The sequence below is a fragment of the Geotrypetes seraphini genome, chromosome 1, assembly GCF_902459505.1.
Source record: "Geotrypetes seraphini chromosome 1, aGeoSer1.1, whole genome shotgun sequence".
Lineage (NCBI taxonomy): Eukaryota > Metazoa > Chordata > Amphibia > Gymnophiona > Dermophiidae > Geotrypetes > Geotrypetes seraphini.
This window is the reverse complement of record NC_047084.1, coordinates 414896166-414922988: the sequence shown is the minus strand read 5'-3', so window position 1 is coordinate 414922988 and position 26823 is coordinate 414896166. Positions and strand designations below refer to the sequence as shown.

The following is a 26823-nucleotide window of genomic DNA, read 5'->3' as shown; positions in this document are numbered from 1 at the left end:
CAAGTACAGCTTTGGTGATTATGTTAAAGCAATTTTTTAACTTTATGTAAGTTTCAGAACTTGGTTCTTTTCTTTAAATTTTGATTCTTTTCTCTCCTTACAGGTCAAATTACTGGGCAAAGGATTTCCTGTAGTTCAGGTAATTATTTATATGTCTGTATGTATCTCTATATGTGTATATCTGTCTATGTGTCTGTCTCTCCTTGTATCTCAGGCTCTTTACTATGAGGGGCCAAAACAAATGGCCAATCAGGGAATTCCTTAGGCTCCTTCCTCGGGAAGTCCCTGATTGGCTCAGGTGGCTCAGGACCCTCCCAAGGGAGGAGCCCGAGGCATCTGAGCCAATCAGGGCCTTAGGCCCCTCCCCGTGCATCACATGATGCATGGGGAGGGGCTTAAGGCCCAATGTCATCGCGGAGGAGCCGGAGTAGGAGGTATTTTCAGTACCTTCCGCTCCCAATGTCAAAGGTACAGGGACAGGAATGGGGAAAGGGGAGGGGGGCCTCAAGGGGCAAGAAGGAGTGGGCATCCCTCCTGCCTTTTTCTTCGGGGGAGGGGGAGGTATTTACGAGCAGGAGGGAGTGGGCATTCCTTCTGCTGTTTTTTCGGGGAGCAGGAGTACCTTAGGGGGCAGGAGGGAGTGGGCATCCCTCCTGCCATTTTTGGGGGGTTCAGGTGGGTCGCCGCAATTGTTGGGGAGGGGGTGCATGCGATTGTTGGGGAGGTCCGTCGGCGTCAGTGGGAGATTTTTTTTTTTTTCCATATTTTAATGGGACAAATATTTTGCGTGTGTAATACACGTAAAATATGTGTGCCATTGAAAATAAAAGAAAACAAAAACTGGCAGACCTGTCTGTAGCACAGTTACCAACAGGTCTACAGAAATCAGGTATTAGGATCGGTAAAACCTGATGCTAAATAGCCAAGCAATCTAAGTGAATCTGTCGCTTGGCTATTTTGCATAGGGTTTTACTAATTTGCATGGCTGGACTGGAAAATGGATGATCGAGGGGAAAAACACGCAGTGGGCTGTTTAGTGAATGGGTTGGTTAGCAGCGATCGTTGCTAAACCTGTGAAAACAGGTTTAGCTACGATCGCTGACTTTAGTGAATCTAGCCCTTTGTCTTGAACTCTCCTTCCCTAGGTTCAGCTCTGCCCTCAAGAATTATCTGTTCCAGGAAGCATTCAGAGACGGACTGGGATGAGCTTTCTGCTTGGGGCAGTTAATTAGTTTTGCTTAAAATTCTGCTGTGTGGCTGAAGTTCTAGAATGTCATTAATGCACACAGTCACTGCAGCGTACTTTAGTAAATCTAGTACATTATAAGCAAGGAGTCTAGACAAGCAACTGTTTCAGTACCAGTGCCTGTTTTTCGGTTTGTTGTGTATTTTGTGGCAGATCTCTGCCTTTAATTAGTGTTGCAATTACTAATTGGAAAACTTATCACTTCTAAGAAATACAGTATCCTCCCAAATGCTCCTAATAATATCTCACAAGATCTTCAGATCAGTGTCATAGTAAAGGAGGTACAGGGGGTGGGGGGAAGGGTCTGACCTGGGCACGGTCTTCCTCTCCTTGCCGTGTGTGCACCCTTTGCCTTCCCCCATACCTTTTTTACTTCCCTGGGACGAGGTTGCTGCCTGTATCGATATGAGCACTCTCTCTGATGTCTCTTCCGAAACCTGCGTCTAGGAAGTGACGTCAAAGGGCGAGCCAACACCGACGTAGGCATTCTGCTCATGCCGGAAAAGTTAAAAAGGTACGGGGAAAGGGAAGGGGGAGGTGTGCACGGCAATGGGGGGGGAGGGCAGGGGAGGGATGCCGCTCACCCTTACTATGCCACTGTTTCAGATGTGCCTCTCATGAACTTTATATTGTGCTACATAAGATTTTGTGTAAGCGAATCTTCACTTGATCAAGCGATTATTTAGTGATAGCTTTTTAAAAAAATTTTTTTATTCATTTTGAAGCCAAAAATAAGTGCAACATATTATACAATCATATTACACTATAATAGCACCTAAATTCAATTAAAATTGTAATCTATAACAAATAGATATATCCCCCCATATTCATATTCAAAAATTGCACTCAAATTAAAAAATTAAAAATATTTTCCAATGCAACTCTTCAAGTAGTTAAACATTCAAACAGATTTCAAGCCACTTATCTTATATATTCTTTTCAGTGTCAGGTAAGGTCATGTCTTTCCAACGTTGTGAAAAAATATATAAGTGACTTGAAACCTTTTTGAATGTTTAGCTACTTGAAGAGTTACATATTAAGCACTATTAGGCTATCACTAAAAAATCACTTTGATCAAATGAAGATCCGCATGCCCAAAATCTTATATAGTACAATATATAGCTCATGAAAGGCACATCTGAAGATCTTGCGAGATATTATTAGCATCATTTGGGAGGATACTGTATTTCTTAGTACTGATGAATATTTGCAGTATCAGGAATTGAGTAGACAATGTTTATATAACTCTAATTGGAAAATTAGCATGTGGCCATTAATATGAAAAACTGGAAGATCAGCGAATGTATCCTAGCGTTAAAAATTCCCACAGTATTAGCATGTGGGAATGACCTGCATACGGGTATGCTAATGCCACTTTTAACTGCTCTTTGGTAAAAGGGCCCTCCAGTATCTGAAGCCAGCTCATTTATTTAAATTTTAGGATGTATCAAGGGTCTGTTTATATAACCATTTTTTGACACCTACTTTTTTTTTGGTAATTTCCTTTATGAGCTTTCCTATCATACTTCTAATGCAAGTATGTTCACAAGGAGTCCATTTATCATGAGGTGTCTACCAATTGGATTGAGCAACAAGTACACTGAAGACACGGCCTCCTGATCCACTAAGCAATAGTTGCCTTGGAGGCCGCATCTCCTCGATAACCTATGATACCTGTATGGAAACATCGCTTCTATACCCTGCAAGGCAGATCTAGGATGAAGCATATATAGTTACATGAACTCTCAGAAAAATCTTTTATATCAAGAGATAGCTGATTTAATGAAAGGTGTATAGTAGAACATAAAGCATTTACTGAAACACAATAAAAACAGCCCTATGTATTTTGACTAAAAGATTGAATGTGTTTCCAAGGGTAGGGAGGCATATGTTGAACAAGTGAGTCCATTATCATTAAATTAGTTACTCTGTGTGAAAAAGCTAATGCAATTTTATGACTTCTTGAAAGATGTGTCCCGTAGTTTCCAAATTACTCTGGAAGATTTACAGATCAGCTGTCAGAATCTTGGCAATTGAACTAGACAGTTCAGGAGAAGGATACAGAAATCTAATTATTGCACAATTGCTTGGATGATAAGCAATCCTGCTATAATTAGACAGGGTACAAGAAACCCCTGTCAGAACAATTACAAAGCAAAGATGAACGCTACCAAAGTGTTTATCAACAGCTTCATTTGACAAAAGAAATTTTTAAATGCTGACTTTGACTGCGTCGTTGGCTATCTCCAGCGAAAAGGACTTGCATCTATGGAAGCAAGCTGAAAAGTCTGTTGAGTAAACCCAAATAATAATTTGAACACATAAAGCAATTGCTTGAAATGGTGATTGACAGTCTGAGAGCATGGATTCACCTTGACCAAAAATCACCGCTTCAAATCTCAGCTAGCCATTTTGAGTTTCAGGATGCTGATAGAAGCAGAGCTAATTCAGTTTAAACAACTGGTAGCAGTTGAAATTTGCACATTTATAGAACAGTGTTCAAAATATTTCCAGCCAAAACCAAGAACTGTTTCTTTATCTAAAAAATGGAAAAATTATGTTTTATCTGATAATTTTTTTTCCTTTAATCATAAGAACATAAGAATAACCTTACTGGGTTAGACCAATGGTCCATAAAGCCCAGTAGCCCATTCTCACGATGGCCAATCCAGGTCCCTAGTACCTGGTCAAAACCCGCAGCAGATGAATCCAGATGAAGGGGTTAAGTCCATCCACCAGCATGCGGAGATACGTAGAGAGCACTGAATTGTGACTGGAGATACAGTCAGTCCCCGTGTTACAGACACCCGACTTAAGTACAACTTGTACTTAAGAACACGGCTGCAGCTTCATTTAATTTGACTGAGCAGTATTTCCAGTATCATAGACTCCTACACTTCTCCTGTAGCAGATTTGGGAATGATGCATGGCCACTTTAAGAACCATGTGTGGTTGTGTATCCTGTACCTTAGAGGGAACATTGGTAGGGACAGTTCACACATTTGTCAGATGGGAGCAGAGGTAAGCAGCAAGAATTTTAAAAATGTACAAGTTCTGAGTTACATACAAATCCAACTTAAGAACAGCTTTAACAACTTAACTTGTTCTTAACCCGGGGATTGCCTGTATACAGGATGACATGCTTCTTGATCTCTCAGTATTCTACTATATATAACTAAGCAGACAAAAACAACACCCCAACCTAACCCTTACAAGACCCCCACCTCACACAAGGACAAACAATCCAGCGACACCATGCAAGCAAAGCATAAAGGTGCCAACTATGTACCATGAAGACACAGAAGGACAGAACTGGCAGAGCCCCATGAAGTTGGGACTCTGGATTTGTCTGCTGTGACTAAGGGAAGAAAGTTATCAAGTAAGACATAATTTTTCCTTTTCTAGCTTCAGCAACAGACAAATCCAGATAAATAGGATGAAGTAGAGCAGACCTCAGTCTGAGCAGAAATCGAACAGTGCTGCAGAGAGAAACGACACCCTGAAAAAAGCCTCCCCCATGCTACCACATCCACTTGGTAGTGTCTCGAAAAAGTGTGCAAGAAGGACCATGTGGCCACCTGACAAATCTCATTCAGTGAGAAAACATGTAACTCCACCCAAGAGGTAACCAAGTACATGGAAGACAAGGCCTCCTTGATCCACTGAGCAATCATCACCTTGGAGGCCACATCTCCTCGAGAAAGTCCGTCGTATAGATTGAAGAGGTGGTCTGAATGCAAAAATCCATTCATGATCTGTACTTACTGAAGCAGCACTCTGCACATGTCCAACAACTGCAGCTGGTGAATCTGAGTCGTGTAATCCTTCTCCAGAAAAGACGGAAGAAACAAATGCTGATTCACATGGAAGGCGGAAACCACCTTAGGCAAAAAGGACAGAACCGTACGAAGTGAAATTCCATCCTCCGTAAAGGATTCCTGATATGACAGTGCCTGAATCTCTGAGTTGTGGCGTGCCGAGGAAATGGCCACCAGTGAAATCTTTCAGAGTAGCCTTTTGAAGTGGCTCAAACAGATCCCCTTGCAATGCTCAAAGCACCAGATTAATATTCCTCTGCGGGAAGGGATAACACACAGGGGTCCTCAGGTGTCTTACACCATTCACAATATGGACTACATTTGGGTGCTCTGAGCCTTAAGCAAATTAACTGCAAGCCCTTTTGCACAGCCTTCCTGCAATAAGGCTAAAATCTGAAGCTATGGCTAGTAAAGGGGATCAACCTCCCTCTGAGAACACTGGAAGTCAAACATACACCAAATCCTGGCACAGGCCACAGACATGGAATGCTTCCTCGCCTGCACCAGGGTAGTAATCACAGAGTTTGTTTCCACCTCAGACGCACCTGCTCAAGAGCCAGGTCATAAGATTAAAGCAGAATGGATCATCCATGAGAACCAGCCCCTAACAAAGAAGATCTGGCATTGGAGGAAACTGAAGGTGCTTGTCGATCATCAAGCGAAGCAGATCCATGTACCAAGGCCTGCAAAGCCAATCTGGAGCTACGAAGATCATTCTCCCCCCATGATGACTGATCCTGTGAAGTAACCTGCCTATTAGAGGCCAAGGTGGAAACATATACAGGAGATCCTCCTTCAGCCAATCCTGAGCCAAATTCCCTTCTCCTGCTGAAAAACCTGGGCACCTTGGCATTGCAATGAGTCACCATCAAGTTCAGAAGTGGGAATCCCTCCCTCTGGGATACCGGCTTGAAGGCTGATGGGGACGACTCCTCCTCCCCTGAATCCATGGTTGTCCTGCTAAGAAAATATACACACTGATTGGACATTCTGGCAAAGTATGCCATGGAAAGCAGAAGGACATGTTGCTCTGCTCAAAGAAAAAGCAGGCAGGCTACTTGCCACAGGTGCCATCCTGCCTGTTTATGTAGGATACCATCGAGTTGCTGTCAGAGGACCTGCACCGTTTTCCCCTCGATCAGGGATGAAAGGCTAACAGCTATGCATCACCCATAGTTCTAGGCAGTTGATTAACTAACCCACCTCTTCCTGACTCCACATGCTCTGAGCATTGATGTGTAGACAAAGGGCTCCTTATCTTGTCAGGCTGGCATCTGAGACTACCACCAACCAGGCTGGGGATGTTAACAGCATTCCCCTCTTGAAGTTGCTGAGCTGCTAGAGATGTCCAGAGCAGTCAGACAGTGTAATCCTGGGAGACTGGGGACCAATGGGACAATACTGACTTGCAGTGGATGCATGTGGGTCCTGACCCACAAAATTATCTTGAGTGTCGCTGCTATTGATCCCAGCACCTGCACATAATCCCAAGTCTGAGGCCTGGGATTCCACAACACCAGCTGAATCTGCTGACAGATCTTGTCTCTTCACGGCTCAGGGAGAAAGACACAATACAGTGCTGTGTCGAACACTGCCCCCAAGTACTCCAGATGTTGGGTCAGCTGCAATTGACTCTTGGCCGGGGATGATCATCCATTCCAGATCCTGGAGAAGAGAGACTACCCTAGACATGGTTCAATGACCCTCTTCCTCCGAAGAAGCCCTGATCAAGTAATCATTCAGGTATGAGTACACCTGTGAAGGAAGGCTACCAACATTACCATGACCTTGGAGAAATCCTGAGAGCCATCAACAGGCTGAATGGCATCACCCTGAACTGGAAGTGCTGCCCCAACACTGCAAAGTGGAGAAATCACTGATGAGGCAAGATAGGGATATACGTATATGCCTCCTTTAGGTTCAAGGATGCCCCCCCCCCCAGGCTGGACCCCTACAAGGATGAACTCTCCAGGTTGGACCACCACAATCACCAAGCACAACATTTCCATTTAAAGACTTTGCACTCACAGGAACACATTGACCTGTTTCAGGTTGAGAATGGGATGGAAGGAGCCCCCCTTCTTTGGGGCGACAGAGTAAATAGAATAACTGCCTGACCCAAGCTTGCCCAGCGGTAACAGAGACACAGCCCTCAGCTCCTAAAGTAAATGATGCATTTGAGGATCACCTCACTTTTTTTGAGAGTGCTGCAGGGGGACTCAAGAAATGAATCTGCGATAGAAGCAGCAAACTCCAACTTGTAACCTTCTTAAATGATCTCCAGCACCCAACGGTCTGATGTAAACTTGATCTACTCCCTGAGAAAGAGATAACCATCCCCCAATGCAATAAACCAATGAGTAAACCTGCAGCCTGCCATTGGGCATGGTGGAGGGCAGCGATTGAATGCTTAGCACAGGGGCAAAGCCACAGGTGGGCCTGGGCAGACCTAGGCCTGTCTACTTTATTCTCAGGCAGTAGCTGGCCTCAGCCTGACTGACAAACAGAAAACCAACCGCAGCGTGTATCCTCAAAAGGCAAGACCTAATCCTCAAAAGGCAGCGCAGGACCTCCAAACCATAACATGCTGCTGGTTCTGCAGTATCCTACCCTCACTGTGAGGGTAGCATTCTGCAGTGCTGGCAGCATGCTGTGACTTGAAGGTCCCATACTGCCTTTTGAGTATTAGATTCTGGCTACATCTTTGGACGATCCCATGGGGGCTTCAACAGATTTCAAACAATGGTGGTGTACATAAAATCACAGGGAGCTACTGTAGCAAGACAAGAAATATTGCTGTAGTTCTCTACCACCCAATATGAACTCATAACCTTAAATACAACATGCAAAATTTCTAACTAATAAGGAGAAAAAAGACCTCCATGGTAGTTCGGTTTCTCAACAACTGAGATGGAATCATTGGTCTTAAAACCTGCTTATATATGCAAATTGTTTCAACATACACTTAAAATACAACAAGAAGCTCATTTCTAATTTGAAAGCTCATAAATATTCAGAGAAAGTCCTTAGTAGGGTGTACAAACATGCCAAATATAATCATCGTGAATATTTGTTATTGCTTAACAGAAGTAAGGGTGAGGAGACTCCAACATACATTTGTGTGCTACATTACATTTCTGGCCATACGGCAGCAGCATGTAATATTCATAATCACGGAAGGATTATACCAGTACATCTTCTTTTTAGAGGGGCTGGTTCAGGTCAGCTTTTTTCACAGGGTAAAAACCTTAAGGAAATGTTAAACTCTGTAATTCCAAAGCAGATTAAGATCATCTGTAGTGGAGAACATAAAAAATGTGGTGGCTGTAAAACCTCCAGAATTTGTCAATCCAGTAGACTCAAAGACATAACATTTGAAATATACTACCAATTTTGACAGTGGTACACTGTATATCCTCAAATACCCATGTCACAATTTGTATGTAGGTGAAACTATTTGACTTTTTAAGATAAGAATGAACATCGTTTATGTCTTCAACAAAGGAAGATGGAAGCCCCTTTAGTTTTCCATTGGGTTTCACACTCTCATGGGCTGGATTGTTTGAACTGCTTTATAGAAAGAAAGAAAAATGACAACAGAAAAGGCAGAGGCTAGCAAAGTCCATATTAGTCCAGGAGCGGTAAGAGTGGGAGAGCTAGGATACGAAAGGAGAAAAACAAGTAGAAAAATCACCGCTGAGGAAACGCTGACCAACGATCATCAGGGCCCTGTCCAACCATAAGAATCACCAGCCGAAATCACAGGCTCCAGTAGCCGCAGTGGCCAGACAGTCAGCCTGGTAGGCCCTCCAGGAAAGAAAGTATTGAAGTAAAGCGCCCGGTTGTCATGGTAGACCCGAAGTTTAGCAGGGTACTGCAGAGCAAACCAAATCTGGCGTTGATACAGTTGGATGTAGTAGGGCGCCATTGCTCATCTCTGCTCTGAGACTCGTGCTGAGTAATCCTGGAACACCAAGAGTCACTGGCACTCATAGGATACAGTACCCTTCATTTTATAGCGGGTCATGAGCTGGTATTTGTCAGCAAAGTTGAGAAAGCGGGAAATCACGGGTCTAGGCCGGCGGTCCCCTTCGTGACGTACCCCAAGCTGATGTACCCTTTTGACCATCAAGGGAGAGCCACCAGTGTCCATTCCGAGCTCCCCAGGCAGCCAGATAGAGACTAGGGCACTTAGGGCCACCTTAGTGAGAGATTCAGGTAGCCCTATGAGCCTAATGTTATTGCGGTGGCTATGGTTTTCGAGCTCAGCCTGGTTTTCTAGCTTGCGATATTTCTCCTCCAGCGACTGAGCACCGGCCTACAGCGCTATGGTGCGATCCTCCTGCGCCGATATCCGGTCCTCCACCTGTTGAAGCCTGGTGGCCTGCTGCTCCAGGATGTCCTTGATGCTGTCAACGGTGGATTGGAGCCTGGTGAGTTTATCATCAAGAAAGGCAGTGAGGTGTTTTTTTAATTCCTCGATCACTTCAGCCTGTAGGGTGATCATCGGGCTAGGCAGCGCTCATGCAGGAGGTGTCTGAGCTTCCATTTTGGAAAGCATAGAAAGGCCTCTCAGAAGCTTAGCAGGTTTCGAGGCACGAGCCAGCATACCTCAGAAACCAATCGTAAACCGACACTGGCGGGCAGCCCACTAAATGCCCTAGCTGGTGAGGTGAATTGCAGACACCCAGTGCATAAGTATAGGTGGAAAAACGCCGATAAAGCAGCATCGGGGTCGGGAGAGATATCCAAGCATGTCTGCCTAGGTTGAGTGCATCATGTGACCCCTGAACTGCTTTATAACTGATCATGCAAAGTTTGAATTTTACACAATGCTTGTCATAGATTCAATTTCTTGGAACCGAAGGGGACTGGAAGGTATTTTTTCTGAGTAGGTGGTCCTTTAAATGTTTTTAGGTCTATGATTGCTTGATCCAATTATTCAATATACAGCCTTATGCCTTTAAATATGTGAAGTGTTCAGTACCATTCTAACTGAATGCGAACCACTGGGGACCATCATAACACTTCCATGTCCCCTTATCCCCACATGGACAGTGAATAATACACATGACCAGGGCAATTAACTTAGTTTCTGGTTGGACTTCCTTCTGACTGTGCATCCAACATTTCTTTCACAATCCAGCCCCATCCCCTTTGGGTCCATGTCTCTCTCTTTCTTTTCCCTCTGCTTACACCCTCCCCAGATCTAGTGTCAGTTCCCCTTTGTACCTACCACCACCTTTGTTCCAGGTTTCCCTCTCTCTCCCTCCTCTATTATGATCTTGCATCTCAGTGTTCTTCCTCAGGGTCTCTCCCCTCTGCACCTCCCATAGTCCAGCATTTGCCTCCTGTCTTTCCCCTTTGGTTCAGGCCTCTCTCTCTCTCTGTGTCTTTCTTCTGCTTACCCCCCCCCCCCCCACTCCCCTGTCCAGCATTTTTTCTTCTTTCTTTCAGGTCTTTTTCTGCCTCTCTCCTTCCTTCCTCCCTCCCTCCTTGGTCCAGAATCTTTCCACCTCTCTGCAGTCTCTTTCTTTCTCTTCCTTCTACACACCCCAAGTCCAGCATCTGCCCCCCTCTCTTCTGCCTCCCCTTTGTTTTAGGTTTTTCTGTCTCTCTCACCCTCTCTGTCTTCCCCCTCCCCAGGGCCTGGCATCTCTTCCTCTTTCTTCCATTCTCCCCAGTCTCTCCACCGCGGCCCGACTTCTCTCCCTCATTCTCAAATGTTACATTTCCGTGTCCTACCTGCATCTGTGAAGTTTCCAACAACACCCAAAACTTTGCTTCTCCAACGTCCTGCTCCCTCTGCCGCAACTTCTTTGAAAATAAGCATCATAGTCAATATAGATATTGGTAGATGGAAGAAAAGAAAATATTTTGCTTGGGCAAGTTACTGTTTGTGTTATAGGGTATTAACAAGAGCATTAACAAATGATAAACATCAGGGTTTCAGCGGGGTTTATAAACAGATTTATCACATTACTGAAAAATACAACCATTGGACTGTACAGGTAGGCTACTATGCAAAGTCCCCTTTGATAATGAGAAGGGTCTCCCCCAGACCTGTAGGCCCCAGGACCTGGGTCCAGTAGGTAGACATCTAAAATACTAGTGTAATAGGTTAGATGTATAAATAATTTAGGCATGACACTAGTTTACTGTAGAGCTGGTGCAAATGCTCATGTCTAGATTGGGGAAAAAATACCCTAAATTATAGTATTCTGCAATTATGTGCATAACTCTGTGCCATGCCTACACTACCCAGAATCCACTGATATGTGCACCCATCTTCAAACTTTGCACCATTGCATTTAGCTGCCTTTTTAGGTGTCTATTTACAGAACTGTACATTCAGTATGTATATATAAACAAATGCATACATATGCTGGCATTTTAGTCATTTAATCCATTCTTGACACCTAAATATTGGCATCTCATTTATAGAATTACTCCCTTCATTTTTTTAAGGCAAGTTAACAGAATGTGTTCTAGTGAAATATGCAAACGGTGATTTACTGTTGAAACAAAGCTGAATGATTTAGCTAATATATCCTGTCCTTATTCCTATGTTGTGATCCAATTCAGTGTTCTTCAACCACCTGGCTCCGGACCGTTGCCGGTCCGCATAAATTTTCTGCCGGTCTGCAGGGCCAGCACCTCTATCTGGCCCATGAGATTGTTCTGTAGCCGCCGGTCCTCGGTACGATCAATGCGGCATTTTCGGCCCGGCTCCCTGAGTGCTGCAGTGCACAAAGCCATGAGAAAAGGCTCCTGCCTGCACCTAACCCGGAAGCCTTCTCTCTGACTTTGCAACATCAGAGGGAAGGCTTCCAGATGAGGCGCGGGACATGCGCGAGGAGCTGCTTCCCACAGCTTTGTGCAATGCAGCACTCAGAGAGCTGGCCCGAAGACCCTGCGTTGATTGCACCATGGACCGGCCTGAAGCTAACACCATAGGGGGGGGGGGGGGCGGCCAGAAGGCAAGGCACATGGAGGGAGAGAGACAACGGTAGGGGAAATGATTTTATTTTTTTTATTTAGTGATTTTACATCTGCCCTAATTGTTTGTCCTAACTGTCTGTTCAGGAAGAAATGCATTTGTTTGTTTTTCTCTGGGGGTTGTACTGCTTGCAGAGTCTTGCATCTTAGGGTTTGTTTGTGAATGTTAGTACTTTTAGTTTTTGGTTATGCATTTGCTTGGGGTTATCTGTTTTCTGGTAGGAATGAATGTTGAAAAGCATACAGTGTGCTTTGTGTATTTTAATTTTGTGGTTAACCATTATGTGTTGTTAATACAATTATATTGTATGTATGCATATATGAAAAATGGATGGAAAAATGGTGTTACAATTAGTACTATTATGGGGGCAGGGTCTGGGGTGGAGATTGGGTGGAGATGGGCACAACTTAGCCCAGTGTTCTTCAACTGCCGGTGTCCGCCGGTCCATAGGTGTCAAAAGGTTGAAGAACATTGATCTAATTTGTTCTATTTTTTTTTTCTCTCGCATTCCCTCCCACTGACTGCAGCGGTGAGAAGGGGGGAAATGTGAATTTTACCCTTCTCCTTAAAGAATTTTAATGTATGATAAATTGCACAAAAGTTATGTTCTATAAATGCCTTGGTCTAAATATTAGTTCACCATTTCTTTTGTTTATGTTGCAATTACAATTTTGGAATAATTCACCTGTTTAAGTAAGGACTAAAGCTTATTATTGGAGGTTCTGTTTCGGAGTGAGAACCCTTTGGTTTATGAATTATATTGTAATGTAAGACTTTTGTATCTTCCCACAGACTATGTCATATAAGAGGGAGTCATTTCTTAATGATGCTGCTTTAAGCATCAGATAGAAATATCCCTGAAGCTTCAGTTACTGTATATTATATGATTCTAGTTGTGTGTGTGCCTGGTGTGTTTCTCCTCTCTCTCTTAGCAACTCAGTGAGAATTCCCCTACTAAGAACATGGGGGGGTGGGGGGGTGCCTACCTGGGTAAGTGATTTTCACTCTCCAATAGCTTGGTCCACCGATGTTTGGTTACCATCATCATATACTATCTTTATTAAATGTGATGTTTGAACTGATTGCAGTACATTAGAAGTTTTTAACCAAATAAATATTATAACTGTTAAAAGAATATAAAGTTTGTTTACAAAATTGTGCAACCATTTGTACTGGTCCTTTGATAAATTTAATCACTTATGGTTAGAGACTCATGCCAGTAACTGTTAAATCATTTTTATTTGAGAGCCTCAAAGCTGTACTATGAAAAATTAAGAAGTAGCACATTGTATTTGTGGCTTGCAAGGCTGATCTCAGTCTTGCTCTGTCCATTCTCTTCCCATGGAAATACCTATAGGTATATCAAATGTGTGTCCTGTTTCTAGAGCATCGACTTTTAGGTGCATACTGTATAACGTAAGTTGATTTCATAAGTGCCTACTTGAACACACAAAGGGCCTGATTCTAAAAACGGTATAACTATTGTAGGCAGCAGTAGACATCCTACCGTTGTCTAATGGACCAATCGGGACACACATTTAAAAAAAAAAACATTGATGGGGCGATGGACGCCTATAATGTAGGCGTTGTCCACATGTGTATGGAGATGTCAAGGAACACCTATGGATGCCTAAGGCCGGCATAGGTGTGGTTTATGCCGGAAGTGGCCTTAGTCATCCATAGGAATGCCTAGGTGCTTCTCATAGGCATGAGTCAGATGCCGTAAATGTAGGCCTGTAAAATGCTGGCCTATATTTACGGCATCTGTAAAAGAAAATAGACGTGATTCTGGATGTAGTGCCTACTGGTGTTTGATATGCAGTAGGCGCCAGTTTTGCAGGCACCTGCCGTGGCAGGCGCTGTTTCCAGAATCAGGCCCAAAATGTTGTTTTACACACTCTGTTCACTTATAAAGTTACCCCCTTAGTCACATCAGTGCCATTGATTTCTACTTTTTGCCTTAAGGAAGGCTTTTCAAATAATGTGAATAATCAGGAATTCCAAAATATTGTATACTAAAAGAATACACATAAACCTGTGGTTTCTCAAATGAGAAAAATCAAATAAAACAGTACAGTAAAAAGCAAAAGAAGGAACTATATAATCATTTTGTTGAATTATAAAGAAACTCTCCAATTTGCTAAATGATATTTTCAGCGTATCAAAATGGAACATAAAACTATACCTTGACAAGTACTGCCCAGAGGTGATATTCCATTCCTCATTCTCAGTATCCATGCAGTTTGTTGTGCTAGGGATAAGAGCAAGTTCCGGCTGCACAAACGTCGCCATTGCCATGGCTCTAGCTACCAACTCCATTGCGTCTTGCACGTAGTGTTCAAAATATGTTTCTGAAGTTTTACCGTGAGCGATGAGACCCAAGGGCAAACCTTCAGTCCTCAACTCCTCCACATTCTGTGAATCCCCCAAAATCCAGTGGAAATCTGGAAGCAGTACTCCAATCTGTGTAGCTACTTCAAAAACACTCCTTGTATTTTCCATGTTGCAGCCAAACATAATAATGGTGGATGTGGTATCCTTAATGCTATCTAGCTGAAGGTGCAGGTAGTTTGTAAAGTTGCTTTTGGAAGTCAGGTTTGTAGTGATGTTTATAATGGATCCAAGATGGAATTTGGAATGATTCTGTGTGAGGAGAAGAAAGTCGGTGATGTTCCAATCTTCTTGGCATAGCATCAGACTGAAATTGAACCAGTTGTTCATTGCCAGAATTGAGAATGTGACATCAACATGGGAATTTAATGAACTTTCTATGCCAAGCTGCAGGTGGAGAGGATTCTATATTTAAAAGGAAGGGGGGAAAAAAAACAATCCATTGGAAAAACAGAAAAACCTGGATATTCATTTCCTCATTTAGATACTATCTACAAGGTTGCATTAAGCAGGTGAAGGGCAATTCTATCAACTAGGCACTACCATTTATGCATTCATTGCATGAATAAATGTTTAGTAAAAAGGAATAAGTAATACAGAGCTGCCTTACATGCACTGATCTCTCTAAACTGAGTGGGGATTTTGCACAGCTTACCTGTCCCTCACTATTGGAATTTTGATAATGAAACAGCACCACATTCTGGCAGGACTGTAGATGGAGGACTCACACTCAGTTTAGAGGAAGCAGTGCTTAGATGTATATGTGCCAGTATGCTACCTATGCACTCTTCTGTAAATGCACAACTATTTTGCATAGTGTGTATTTGGAAAGGGGTGAAGCATGGGTGGGATGTTGGCGGAGCTCCCATCTACATGTGTAACTTACAGAATATTGTAGGTTACCCACAACCTTGCTATGTTTAGGTGCCCACACTTATTCCAGCTCTATGTCTGACCGGTTAAATCACACATAAGTGGCTATCCCCAAAATTCAGCAGGAAATCTCGCTAAATATTCATGGTTAGCACCTAACTGGGAGGCAGCTATCTCAGGAGCATTCCAGGAGTGGGTTACACTTAGGACCTAATATTCAGTGCTAACTGAGCAAGGTTAGTGCATAAATAGGACCATATATATAGCTGTCCTATCTTTATGCACTAGCTGATGGCTGGTTAATGCTGGTGGCCAAAAATGAAAGTGGATATTCAATGCCAATCCACCGAAATTGCCTGGTTTTGAATTTTCATTTTCAGCACCAGCAACAGGCAGCGTGGTTAAAGCCCACTGCCAGCTGAATATCAGGCTGTAATTTCTTAAAAATCTAGCTAAAATATATGCACTGGGAAATCCCATATGTAATTTTAGCCACTGTAGGAAGGCTAATTTTTCAGCAATCTAGGGCTTTCTGCCAAGGTAAATACATATTTACCCAGGTAAATGCTTTGGAAAACTGTCTCTTTCTGTTTGTAAGCAGGCATATCTACATCATAGAGCATTAAACAATGATCAAACATAATTAGTAGCAATGAATTTTTCCAGCTATGTTCATTTTTAGGTTTGCACTTGGAGATATGATCTTATTATACTCAGATACAGTAATTAGATATAGCCTGAATCCAGCTGCGAAGATGCAAACTTTTCTTGGGTTAAGCGGTAAAATGTCATGATTTATCAGACCACTCCTTATACTTGAGGTTGAAAAAAAATGAAAAGATCATTAACTTCTAAACTAGCACAAGTGAAGCCTTTAAGAATATATGCAATGATTCTAGATATGTGAATCTGTTATTGATATGCTTTGTTCAGGATCTTCATTCTTCATTGATCCATGCATATTTTTATCTAACCTTTTTTTCATGTGTTAATTCTTCTTACATATTCAAAAATTGTGAAAACTAAAAAAATGACTTATCTTAAATGCTTCCAGGTCAGCAACACCCCTCCCGACATGAATCCATATTGCACCCACTTTCATCAAGGTATTGCTAAGCAATACCATTTTGTGTTATTTCCAGAGCTAGCACAGAAGAATAGGTTTCAGATTTTGAACGCGCCAGTGAATAGGTTTAATTGATTTTCTTCTCTTATAGAAATTGGAATAAAGTTCCAAAGTGATGAAGCTGTTACTGAAAAGATAGAAGATTGAGTTGTATCGTAGTTTATGTGGTGAAGAGAGGGTATTATGAGTAGATGTTGGGATTGCGATCTGAGTGATTTGGATGGTATGTAGGGGATCAATAGTCGGTTTATAAAGTCATGGGAGGTTTGTTTGTAAGGTCTTAAATGTGAGGAACGGTATTATATATGTAATTCGGTATGAAATAGGGAGCCAGTGTGCTTTAATCAGTGAATGACTTCGACATATCAAGTTCAGCCTCACATCAACTTTGAATGTTTTTTAGAATAGTATTCTAATTAAACTTGAACCAATAATAATATTTATCTCATATTAGTATTGAATTTGCTGTATAAAGATCAGTGTTGGCCAGGTCCAAAATGTATTCCATACCAGATTTTCATGATTTACTGTAACCTTGGTTATTATAGAACAATCTAGTTAAAACAATCTTAATTCAGTCTTTTAACATACTGTGAGGTGGAGAAAACAAAACTCTGATTGGAAAATTGACTAGGGTGGGGAAATTATCAATGTGGCCTTTTGATAAAATGTGTTATTATACTGTTAGTCCCAGGTATTACTACCCAGGCCTTATTGTGTGTAATGTAACCTATGCTAAAATAGCATGAGTTAATGGTAAAATAACAAATCTTAACATTAGCCCACATTGGTATCTACTCTCCTTAGTTGACAGGGTTGCATGAAATGAGAGGACACAGCCTGAATTGCCTCTGCTAGTGGCTTTGTAGCACACAAAATTAGCAAACATTGTTTACTCCTAAAAATTAAATATAACATAGAATAGATAGAGAATGTACATAAAAACATAAGAATAACTTTACTGGGTCAGACCAATGATCCATCTAGCCCAATAGCCCGCCTTTACTGTGGCCAATCCAGGTCACAAGTACCAGGCAAAATCCTAAATAGTAGTAACATTCCATGCTACCAATCCAGGGCAAGCAGTTTGCATGAGTTGAACGTCGAACAGTTTAGTGTCATCTGCAAATTTAATCACCTCACTCATCGTTCCAATTTCCAGATCATTTATAAATAAGTTAAATAGCACTGGTCCCAGAACAGATCCCTGTGACACTCCATTATTTACTCTCCTCCATTGAGAAAAATGGCCATTTAACTCTACTGAACAATGCTTCCTAGCCCATGACTCTTTAATTTTCTCAGGAGCCTCTCATGAGGAACTTTGTCAAAAGCTTTTGAAAATCTAGATCATCTTTACCCATATCTTTATTCACACCTTAAAAGAAGTTAAGCAAATTGATGAGGCAAGACATCCATTGGCTGAACCCATGATGACTCTGTCCCATTAAATCATGTTTGTCTATTTGTTCGCTTTTGTTCACAATAAAAGACTTCAACTCCAGCACAGGGAGCAATTTTGGATTTTTCAGCTCCAGGCTGTGCAACCCCGTGGATTAAATACAAGCATCGACTGGTTCTATTTTTACTGAATCCCGTAAACATTTCTACAGTTAATCATGTCATCAATTTAATTTTATCTTGTCTGCAGTATTTCTCTAGTATGCTCTCTTTTATGAGTCAACTGTTTTTAGCTCATGTGATTTCAATCATTCTGTTTTGTGAATGAGCTGACATGGTCTACCCGGATTGGCTGGTTCGCATTCAGCTGACATGTAACGTGATTTTTCTCCTGACAGGGATGGATATGGTTATAAACCCCACAACAGCACTTTGAAAGTTGTGGTTGAAAGCAGCAGTTAGGATCTGCGTACTGTAAGTAGTTAAATGTAGGCCAACATTTTTAGGCCTACATTTAAGGTGTCTGTCTCGCACCTATGGAGATGCGCAGGGATGCTTAAGCATGCCTAAGGCCATTTCCGGGTGAAACCACACCTATGCCCCACCTTGGATATACTTAAGCATCCCTACGTGTCTCCATAGATGCACTACCGATGCCTACAATGTAGGCGTCTATCCTTGCTCAATTAAAAAAAAAACCATGTGTCTTGATTGGCTGCCAGATTGCGGTAGGATGCCTACTGCCGCCTGCAATTTAGACATATATTTCAAGAATCAAGGCCCTAAGTCTCTCTGCTATGGTCTTATCCTCCTTGAGTGCCCCAATGTTTTTTTTTACTCTAATAGTCTCTTTCACTTCACCTTTTAGCCATGCCAGTTCTTGTTTTCTCTTTTCACCTTTGTTAATATGTGGAATACATCTGGTCTGTGCTTCCATGATGGTATTTTGAAATAATGTCTCTGCCTGGTTTACAGTCTTAACTTTTGCCACTGATCCTTTTAGCACATTTTTAACCATTTTCCTTATTTTATCGGTCACACTTTCAAAAATTAAGTGCTGCTAAAGTAGATTTTTTTAGCCATGTCAATCTAGATAGCTCAAATTGATCACATTATGATCATTGTTTCCCAGTCGACCAAACACAGTTACATCCCATACTATGTCCTGCATTCCACTAAGGACCAAATCTAAAATAGCTCCCTCCACCCCCGCACCCTATGTCAGTTCCTGGACCAGTTGTTCCAAGAAGCAGTCATTTATGGTTTCTAGGAATTTTAATTCCACAGCACTTCCTGATGTAACATTTATCCAGTCAATGTTGGGATAACTGAAATCACTAAATCTTCAAAACTTATACTCTAAAATAACTTATATAATGAACCCCCCTGCATTAGACTTATAGTGTAGGGTCATGAAATAGTTAACTGTTGTTTAAAATATTGCTCTGGCCTACATAGCTGAAAACAGTGTATAATCTATTGACTGCATCTGCCTAAAATGTATGTCCCTACCTTACCACATTGTAAGCTGAATAGATAAGAGTTTGAGCCATGATGTACCCTGCCCTTCTGTACATTTAACTGTAAGAGTTAGATAGGTGTCCTGCTAGTGACCTGCTAGTGTGAGCTTAGAACCAATGAGTGTTAAGAAAAGTAACACGTGAAAAGCTTTTTCTAGAATTCAGTTGTATAGCCAGAAAAATGAATAAATATCTCTGTAACTTCCTGGTTTCGGCACTTCTGAGCCAGCTTGGAGCTCAGGGGTCCAGCATGCATGCTGTGAATAAAACTTGTACTTTCTTCACGCCTCTGACTTTGTGTGTCCAAGTGACCTTTCATTTGGCGCCCGAACAGGGACTTGAAGGTCTCTTGACCACTGGTTACTCGATTGGTCACTTGTTTCTGGTCCTACGGCTGATATGTCTGCTTAGCCGGCTGCCTTCCTTTTGGGGGGTTGGCAGACCTCAGGATGTTGGACCGCTTCAACTGACTTATCTAGTCTCAGTTTAAAGTACAAGAATCTGTATCTGTATCTGTACCTGGAGTGGCCACTATCTGGTAAGTGGGGATTGATCATCCCTATCCTGTCTCTCGTCTCCTGCCTAGTAAGCCACGTGATCTGTCGCTGAAAAGTTGTGGGAAAGGGATTCTAGGAACTGTTCTTTTCTGGTTGAGTAACTGAACTGAAATCTGTTGTGTTTTGTGTGTTTGAGAGTGTCTGAGACGTCCTTGAGGACGAAGCGAGTGTGGACCTGTTAGTACTGCGTTTCCCTAGTCCAGAGATGGGCGGGGCCAGGAATTCAGGGAAGTGTTTTTGTCCTCCATTGCACAATGGGGGGATGTCTGTCTACCTGTGGGGATCCCTTGATATGTTAGCTAATTTTAAAAAAGGAATTTGTCTTTGATTATACTTAACAAATCAACCCTTATTTGTCTGTGCCAGTTAGAATGGCCGATATTTGGTGTGGGCTGGCCCCCTCTGGCTCCCTGGAAGAGGACATAACCCGTTAAGTTTTTATGCATTCGTTTGCTGTCGGTTCCTCTTCCAGTCAGCCTATTTTGCATTCCTATTGGAAAACCCTTCACCGTCCTTGCTTCAGACCTTGCCAAATTCTTCCCTTCATCTGATTCCCAAGTCCTGCAGTATCCCGGGTTTTTTTATGAGTTCTGTCTGTCCAAATGTATTAGTGAAGTTTACACTGTCAGTTGTTCACAGCATGAGAGGAGAGTACTTTTCCTTTTGTGCTGATAAGGGCCATGAAATGTTTAGCACTTCAAATGAACCTGAAACAGATAAGTGGTTTTGCATTTGAAGTTTTTGGCTATGTTATAAAATGTATATGCATATTCAGAAATGCATATAAACGAAAAATATGATTTCTGGAAATTATATTCCATGCTAAAAAGAAGTTCTTTGTCCAAATTTAGTAGTTATTTGTCTAAATTTAAAAGTTCTGAAAAGGACTACTTCTGTAATTTGATCTCTTTGATCTTTAAGCAACTCTCTCTCCTTTGTGAAATTCTGTAGGAAGGGGGAGTAAGTCTCTACTGAGACCCATGTTGATTGTAAAAAAAAATAAAAATGAACAATGTTTAAACTTGTGAGTACAGTAAAACTTTGGTTTGGGAGCATAATTTGTTCCAGAAGTATGCTTGTATTCCAGGGCACTAGTGTACAAAAATATACATACTTGTATTGCAAGCCCTTGCTCGTTTGGAACAGTCACTGTATTTTTGCAGCGTCATATAGAGAGGAACCATTGGCTCAGTTGTAAAAATGTGATGCTTCTATACTGTATGTACGTGTATTGCAAGACGTTGCTGGTATAGCAAGTTAAAATTTAATCATTGCTTGTCTTATAGAACACTTGCAAACCAAGTTATTTGCAATCCAAAGTTTTACTGTATATTCCAATCTTTGTTTTGTATTTCTGTATATAAAAAATGTAAGTTTAGGTATAACAATGTAATTTTTAGGAATGCTTTTGTATTGAAGTAAATATTTTTGCCAGTCAGCTGATAGTGAAGGGACTGCTGCTTTAGAGAGCGCTTGTGTCAGACTACCCTGCTTAGTGGGTGGATCCAGAACTGCATTTAGCTTAATTTTATAAGTCAGCTCTTTGGGGTAGGAACCTGATATAGAATAGGGATTGAGAACAATTCTTATGTGTTAGTACACATCTTAAGTTCAATTATTTTGTACCTTCTCTAATCTTTTGTAAACCACATAGCTCTTCACGGTATTGCGGTATATAAACTGTTATTATTATTATTTATCTGAGTCTTTCAGATAGTGGGTCTGCCTTTTAAATTTTCCTGTGGCCATATTTACATTGATTTCAAGTCTGCCTTCCTCGTGTCACCTACCTTGGCTTTCAAATCTCCAAGGGTACCAGGTCCCTTCCTACACCGAGGTCCAGGCTGTCTGTAGTCTCCCTGTCCCTGATAACTGCAAGGCTCTGAGCACCTTTCTCAGTATTGCAGGATACTGTCCCATCTGGATCCCTGATTTCTCTACTATTGCTCGTCCTCTGTATGATTCCACCAAAGGCGCTGACTCAGCCCCTTTTGTCTGGACCCAACTTCAGGAGCGGTCTTTTCGCTGCCTCCAAAAACTTCTGACTCAGGCCCCTGCCCTCTGGCCCTTCTGCCCATGAAGCTGAGCTGTATGCCCTCACTTCTGCCTTGCGCCACTCTGCCTCTCAGTCTTGCAATATATATACTGACTCCAAATATGCTTTCCTTAACTTGCATTCCCATAGGGCCATCTGGAAATATTGAGGTTTCATTACAGCCTCCGGCCGCCTGATCCATCATGCTCCCCTCATTCTTGACCTTCTTGAGGCCGTACAACTACCCTCATGTGTTTCTGTTATGCACTGCCATGCTTACAGATGCGTGACGGACCTTGTCTCTCGTGGCAATGCCCTTGCCGACCGCACAGCCCGAGCTGCCAGTCTCTGCCCCCTCTTTCGGCTCCTCTGTATACAATCATTCCTTTTCTGGATTCCCTTACACCCCAGTACGCTTCTCAGGAACAGACTTGGGCATGCATTATTTTGTGCCAGTCTGTCCTGAAAGGGGGGTGGATACAAAATGCGCCAATTCAAGTGCCAATCCAGACCCACACACTGATACTTCAAACGCAAGCACAACACCCTCATAGTTATTCCTCAACACCCTCATAGTTATTCCTCAACACCTGGCCCTCACGATTGTCAAAAGATGCCATGATCTGGCACACTCTGGAGAACCCGCTATTAAAATTGACTCTCAAGAGACATTTCTTTATCAATCACCTTGATCAGCTAGTCCGGAATATGGTCCGACAGTGTGTTGTCGGTTCTAGAATAAAATTCCCAATCAGATGACTGCCACCTCTTGGATACCAACCTATTGGAACATATCCGATGCAGGTTCTGTCTGTAGATTTTACCCACATGCCCATTTCCTGTTCCCTCAGTCACTTCCTAGTCTTCACAGACACCCTGACTAGATGGGTCAAAGCCTTCCTTACTTGCACTGAACGCGCCAGAGACGTAACCAAACACCTCCTGAATAATTCCGTGCCTTGATCTCCTTGTTTTTATAGGCAGTGACATTGCCGATGTTGTCCAACAAATTGCTCAGGCCCTCCAAATTGAATAGAAATTATATGCTGCTTACCATCCTGAGAGCTCTGGTCAGGTCGAAAGAATAAACAGAACTCTTAAGACCCTTCTCACAAAATGAATTGAAGAAACTAATCTGGCCTGGCCTGTCCTGCTGCTTTCTGTTCTTTTTCAGATTAGATGCATCCATCTAAGCCCCATTTGAGCTCATGTCCGGCCGGCCACCACCCATTGTGAACCCAGATCCTGGTTCCTTTGCTACTCTGGGATCAGATATCCTCCAGAGTCAGGTCCAGTCTTTAGCTAAAGCCCTTTAAGAGCTCCACAAATGGGTCCTGGAAAGGGCCCCACTATCGATAGCTACACAAGTCCATGGGTATGTCCCTGTAAATACAGTATGGCTAAAACTTGGAAGTCAGACCCCCTGAAACTTAGGTGGATAGGTCCTTTTACTGTAATAATTTCTTCTCTTACAGTTGTCAAGGTGTCCGGACATGAAACTTGGTTCCACTACAACACGGATCTTCAGCTGAAGCTTTCTAAGACCTCAAAAGTTCTGAATATTTACCACTGTACTTAGCAGGTGTTCTGAATATAATTCTTTATAAGTGTTTGAGTTTAATTGACTGCCTGTGGTTCACACTGCCTTTAGCAAGTGTCTTGAGTATAACTGTTTGAAGTTTTCTAAGTTGTGCCTGAAAGAAAAATGAGCTTCCTATGTTAGTATATATAGATATGATATTTGTGTTGCCCTCACTTATGTTTCTTTCTTCTGTATTTTGTACTTAACAAGTGCAGCCCCTTTGCCTGATGTTTGTTTGCATGAAGGAGTTAAGTACAGAAAGTGTCAAACATTTGAGGGTATTTTCTGTTTCCAACCTACTGGTGATGAAGTTTAAAAGTGGGCGGAAATCTGCATTGATGATGTTGAGGGTCCACTTATCAACTAGACTCTTATTGTAGACCCCACTCGCCCGGTGTCTTTGTATTGTGATACATGTGTGCTATTTGATGTTTCTCAAGGTCATGGTACTACCCATAATTCAGTTTTGTGTGGCTCCCTAGATTGACAGCGTTATTATACCAAATGTGCTAAGTATATAGGTCTGTATAACCTGATGCCTTTAAGAACTGCCCCTATGAGGAAACCTTCACTAATGGTGGAGCCTTTATGAGAAAGAATACCCCGTCTGCCTCCCTTACTATAGGTCCTAGCTCCGGCCCCTTGTGTACTACAGGCTACTGTAATCCTATGGTTTTCACTATCACTGACCCATATAACTGGAATACCAATGTCCAAGTCCAGAAGGCCAGAGACTGCATGGTATTGTATATTGATGGTAAAAGGTGAGACCCAGGTACTGATGTATATGTCCGAATTGCATCCCACTCATGTGCTCCTGTCTATCACTCTGTGGTGTTTCCCCAGTTTTATGAAATTATGAAAGTAGATACTAATATCCTGTAATCACTAGAAATCTGTTTATATAGTTTGCTGAAACTATAGGTCAGACTCTTAATGTTAGCAATTATTTTGTATGAGGAGGGACTGGTATGGGAGAACAGTGGCTATGGGAGGCAATGCAGCTGGACATGTTAAACCTGACTTCACAGACCCTCACTTTTACGTCAGGTCCACGACCTTCACGATGGGCCTTGTGAACCTCCATTGTTGCTTCCCACTGTCTTCAGCCCTTCAGACACTGCTTAATGGAACTTCCTATGAATTATGGTCAGCTCCTGATAGTTGATACTGGCTCTGTGATCTGTTTGCCTACTCTTGATTGCCTGCTAACTAGACTGGTACGTGTGCTTCGTATGATTCGTCCCAGCTTCTTCCCGATGGTGAACACCTGGGAGCCCCTGTATTCAACACCAGAGGTCGCCAAAAGTGGTCTACTTCCACCAATTCCCTTAAAATAGGTGAATGGGGTGATGACTGGCCTGCAGAACGGATCATTGCTGCTTATGAACCTGCCACATGGACCGAGGATGACATCTGGGGCTATCGGACCCCAATCTATATGCTGAACTGCATTATTTATCTACAAGCTGTACTCGAACTGATAACCAATGAGACCTCCCGAGCTTTGAGTACCATTGGCAGAGCGAATGCTAAAATGCGCACTGCTATTTATCAGAATCGTCTAGCTTTGGACTATTTACTAGCTGCTGTGCCTGTGATAAATTCAACCTCTCCAACTGCTGCCTTGAACTTGAGTAAAGTGATTGAGAACGATGTGGATCGTATCACCAAACTGGCTCATGTTCCTGACCAGACCTGGCGTGATCTTACTGCAGACTGGATCTCTGGTACCTTCAGCTCCTGGTTGCCCTCTGGTTCAGCATTGAAAATCATCTTGCTGGTTGCTGCCCTGTCTTCTCTGCTCCTTTGCTGCCTGCCCTGTGTGGTCCCCATAGCCATAAAGCTGCTCCACTGAACTATGGACTCTGCTGTCAAACGTTCCACTGCTGCATTGGCCCTCTCCCAGTATCGTCCCTTACCCACTGGGGACCCCGACTTTCCTGACCCCTAACTTTATTTTGTCAGGCTTGGCTCCTTAGGTACGCCAGCCTGAAAGGGGGGAATGTAGGGTCATGAAATAGTTAACTGTTGTTTAAAATATTGCTCTGGCCTACATAGCTGAAAACAGTGTATAATCTATTGACTGCATCTGCCTAAAATGTATGTCCCTACCTTACCACATTGTAAGCTGAATAGATAAGAGTTTGAGCCATGATGTACCCTGCCCTTCTGTACATTTAACTGTAAGAGTTAGATAAGTATCCTGCTAGTGACCTGTTAGTGTGAGCTTAGAACCAATGAGTGTTAAGAAAAGTAACACGTGAAAAGCTTTTTCTAGAATTCAGTTGTATAGCCAGAAAAATGAATAAATATCTCTGTAACTTCCTGGTTTCGGCACTTCTGAGCCAGCTTGGAGCTCAGGGGTCCAGCATGCATGCTGTGAATAAAACTTGTACTTTCTTCACGCCTCTGACTTTGTGTGTCCAAGTGACCTTTCAATAGCATACAATGATATAGGGTGTTAGAGGAACACAACTCTACAGTACATTCATACAATACTTGAATGTACTGTAGAGTTGTGTTCCTCTAACACCCTATATCATTGTATGCTATAAGTCTAACGCAGGGGAGTTCATTATATAAGTTATTTTAGAGTATAAGAAAAGAAAGTGGAGAAAAAACCTCAGTTCTGCTTCATGTGTTCAAAAAACTCCACTTTCACAAATCATATCTGGACGGTCAATCAATCTTGTATCAACAATTCATTGAAATCAACCATTATTATACTATTGCCCAATTTTCCAGCTTTCCTAATCTCTGAAAACATTTCTTCATCTGCTCATTCTGTCCTGGGGGATGGTAGTATAACCCTAAATATAGGAAATGTAAACTTTATACTGGTGCAAAATGCATATTGTTGCAAACAAATATTAATAATGAACACCACTATAAATCTCAAAATTTTATGTATAAGAATGTTTCTAAAGTGCTCAGAGATTCTTAGCTAGTGAGACTATCGTTGGTTTTCCCCACTGGTGCTTAGCTTTCTTCTCAATCGTTGCACTTGAACGCAAGTGAATTTAATACGGTATATGATTGTAACTCCTGTATAGCTTATCATAATTACAAAATTACAACTTAACTTCATAGTTGAATGTCTTCTTCACTGGTTAACGGGGTTCTGACGTGTTTCTCAAGGGAAATGCTGCTTCAGAGAACCCACTGCAAATGCTGTCTGAATTTCTCTTTAAGGAGAAGGTCTCTTGAAACTTTGTATGAGTAACGGTTCAAAGATCTATCTAACAGAGATTTTGCCTAATGGATACTTTAA

General features: G+C 42.2%; 1 protein-coding gene across 1 annotated transcript in view; it reads right to left on the bottom strand.

Moving 5' to 3' along the window:
* The window catches only part of GRIN3A (glutamate ionotropic receptor NMDA type subunit 3A), a 358631-nt gene that overhangs the window by 155357 nt on the left and 176451 nt on the right, over window positions 1–26823 (bottom strand). Inside the window, exon 3 of the mRNA XM_033918694.1 lies at window positions 14250–14860. Within this exon, the coding sequence (XP_033774585.1) occupies window positions 14250–14860 (611 nt within the window). The remainder of the gene's footprint in view (window positions 1–14249; window positions 14861–26823) is intronic.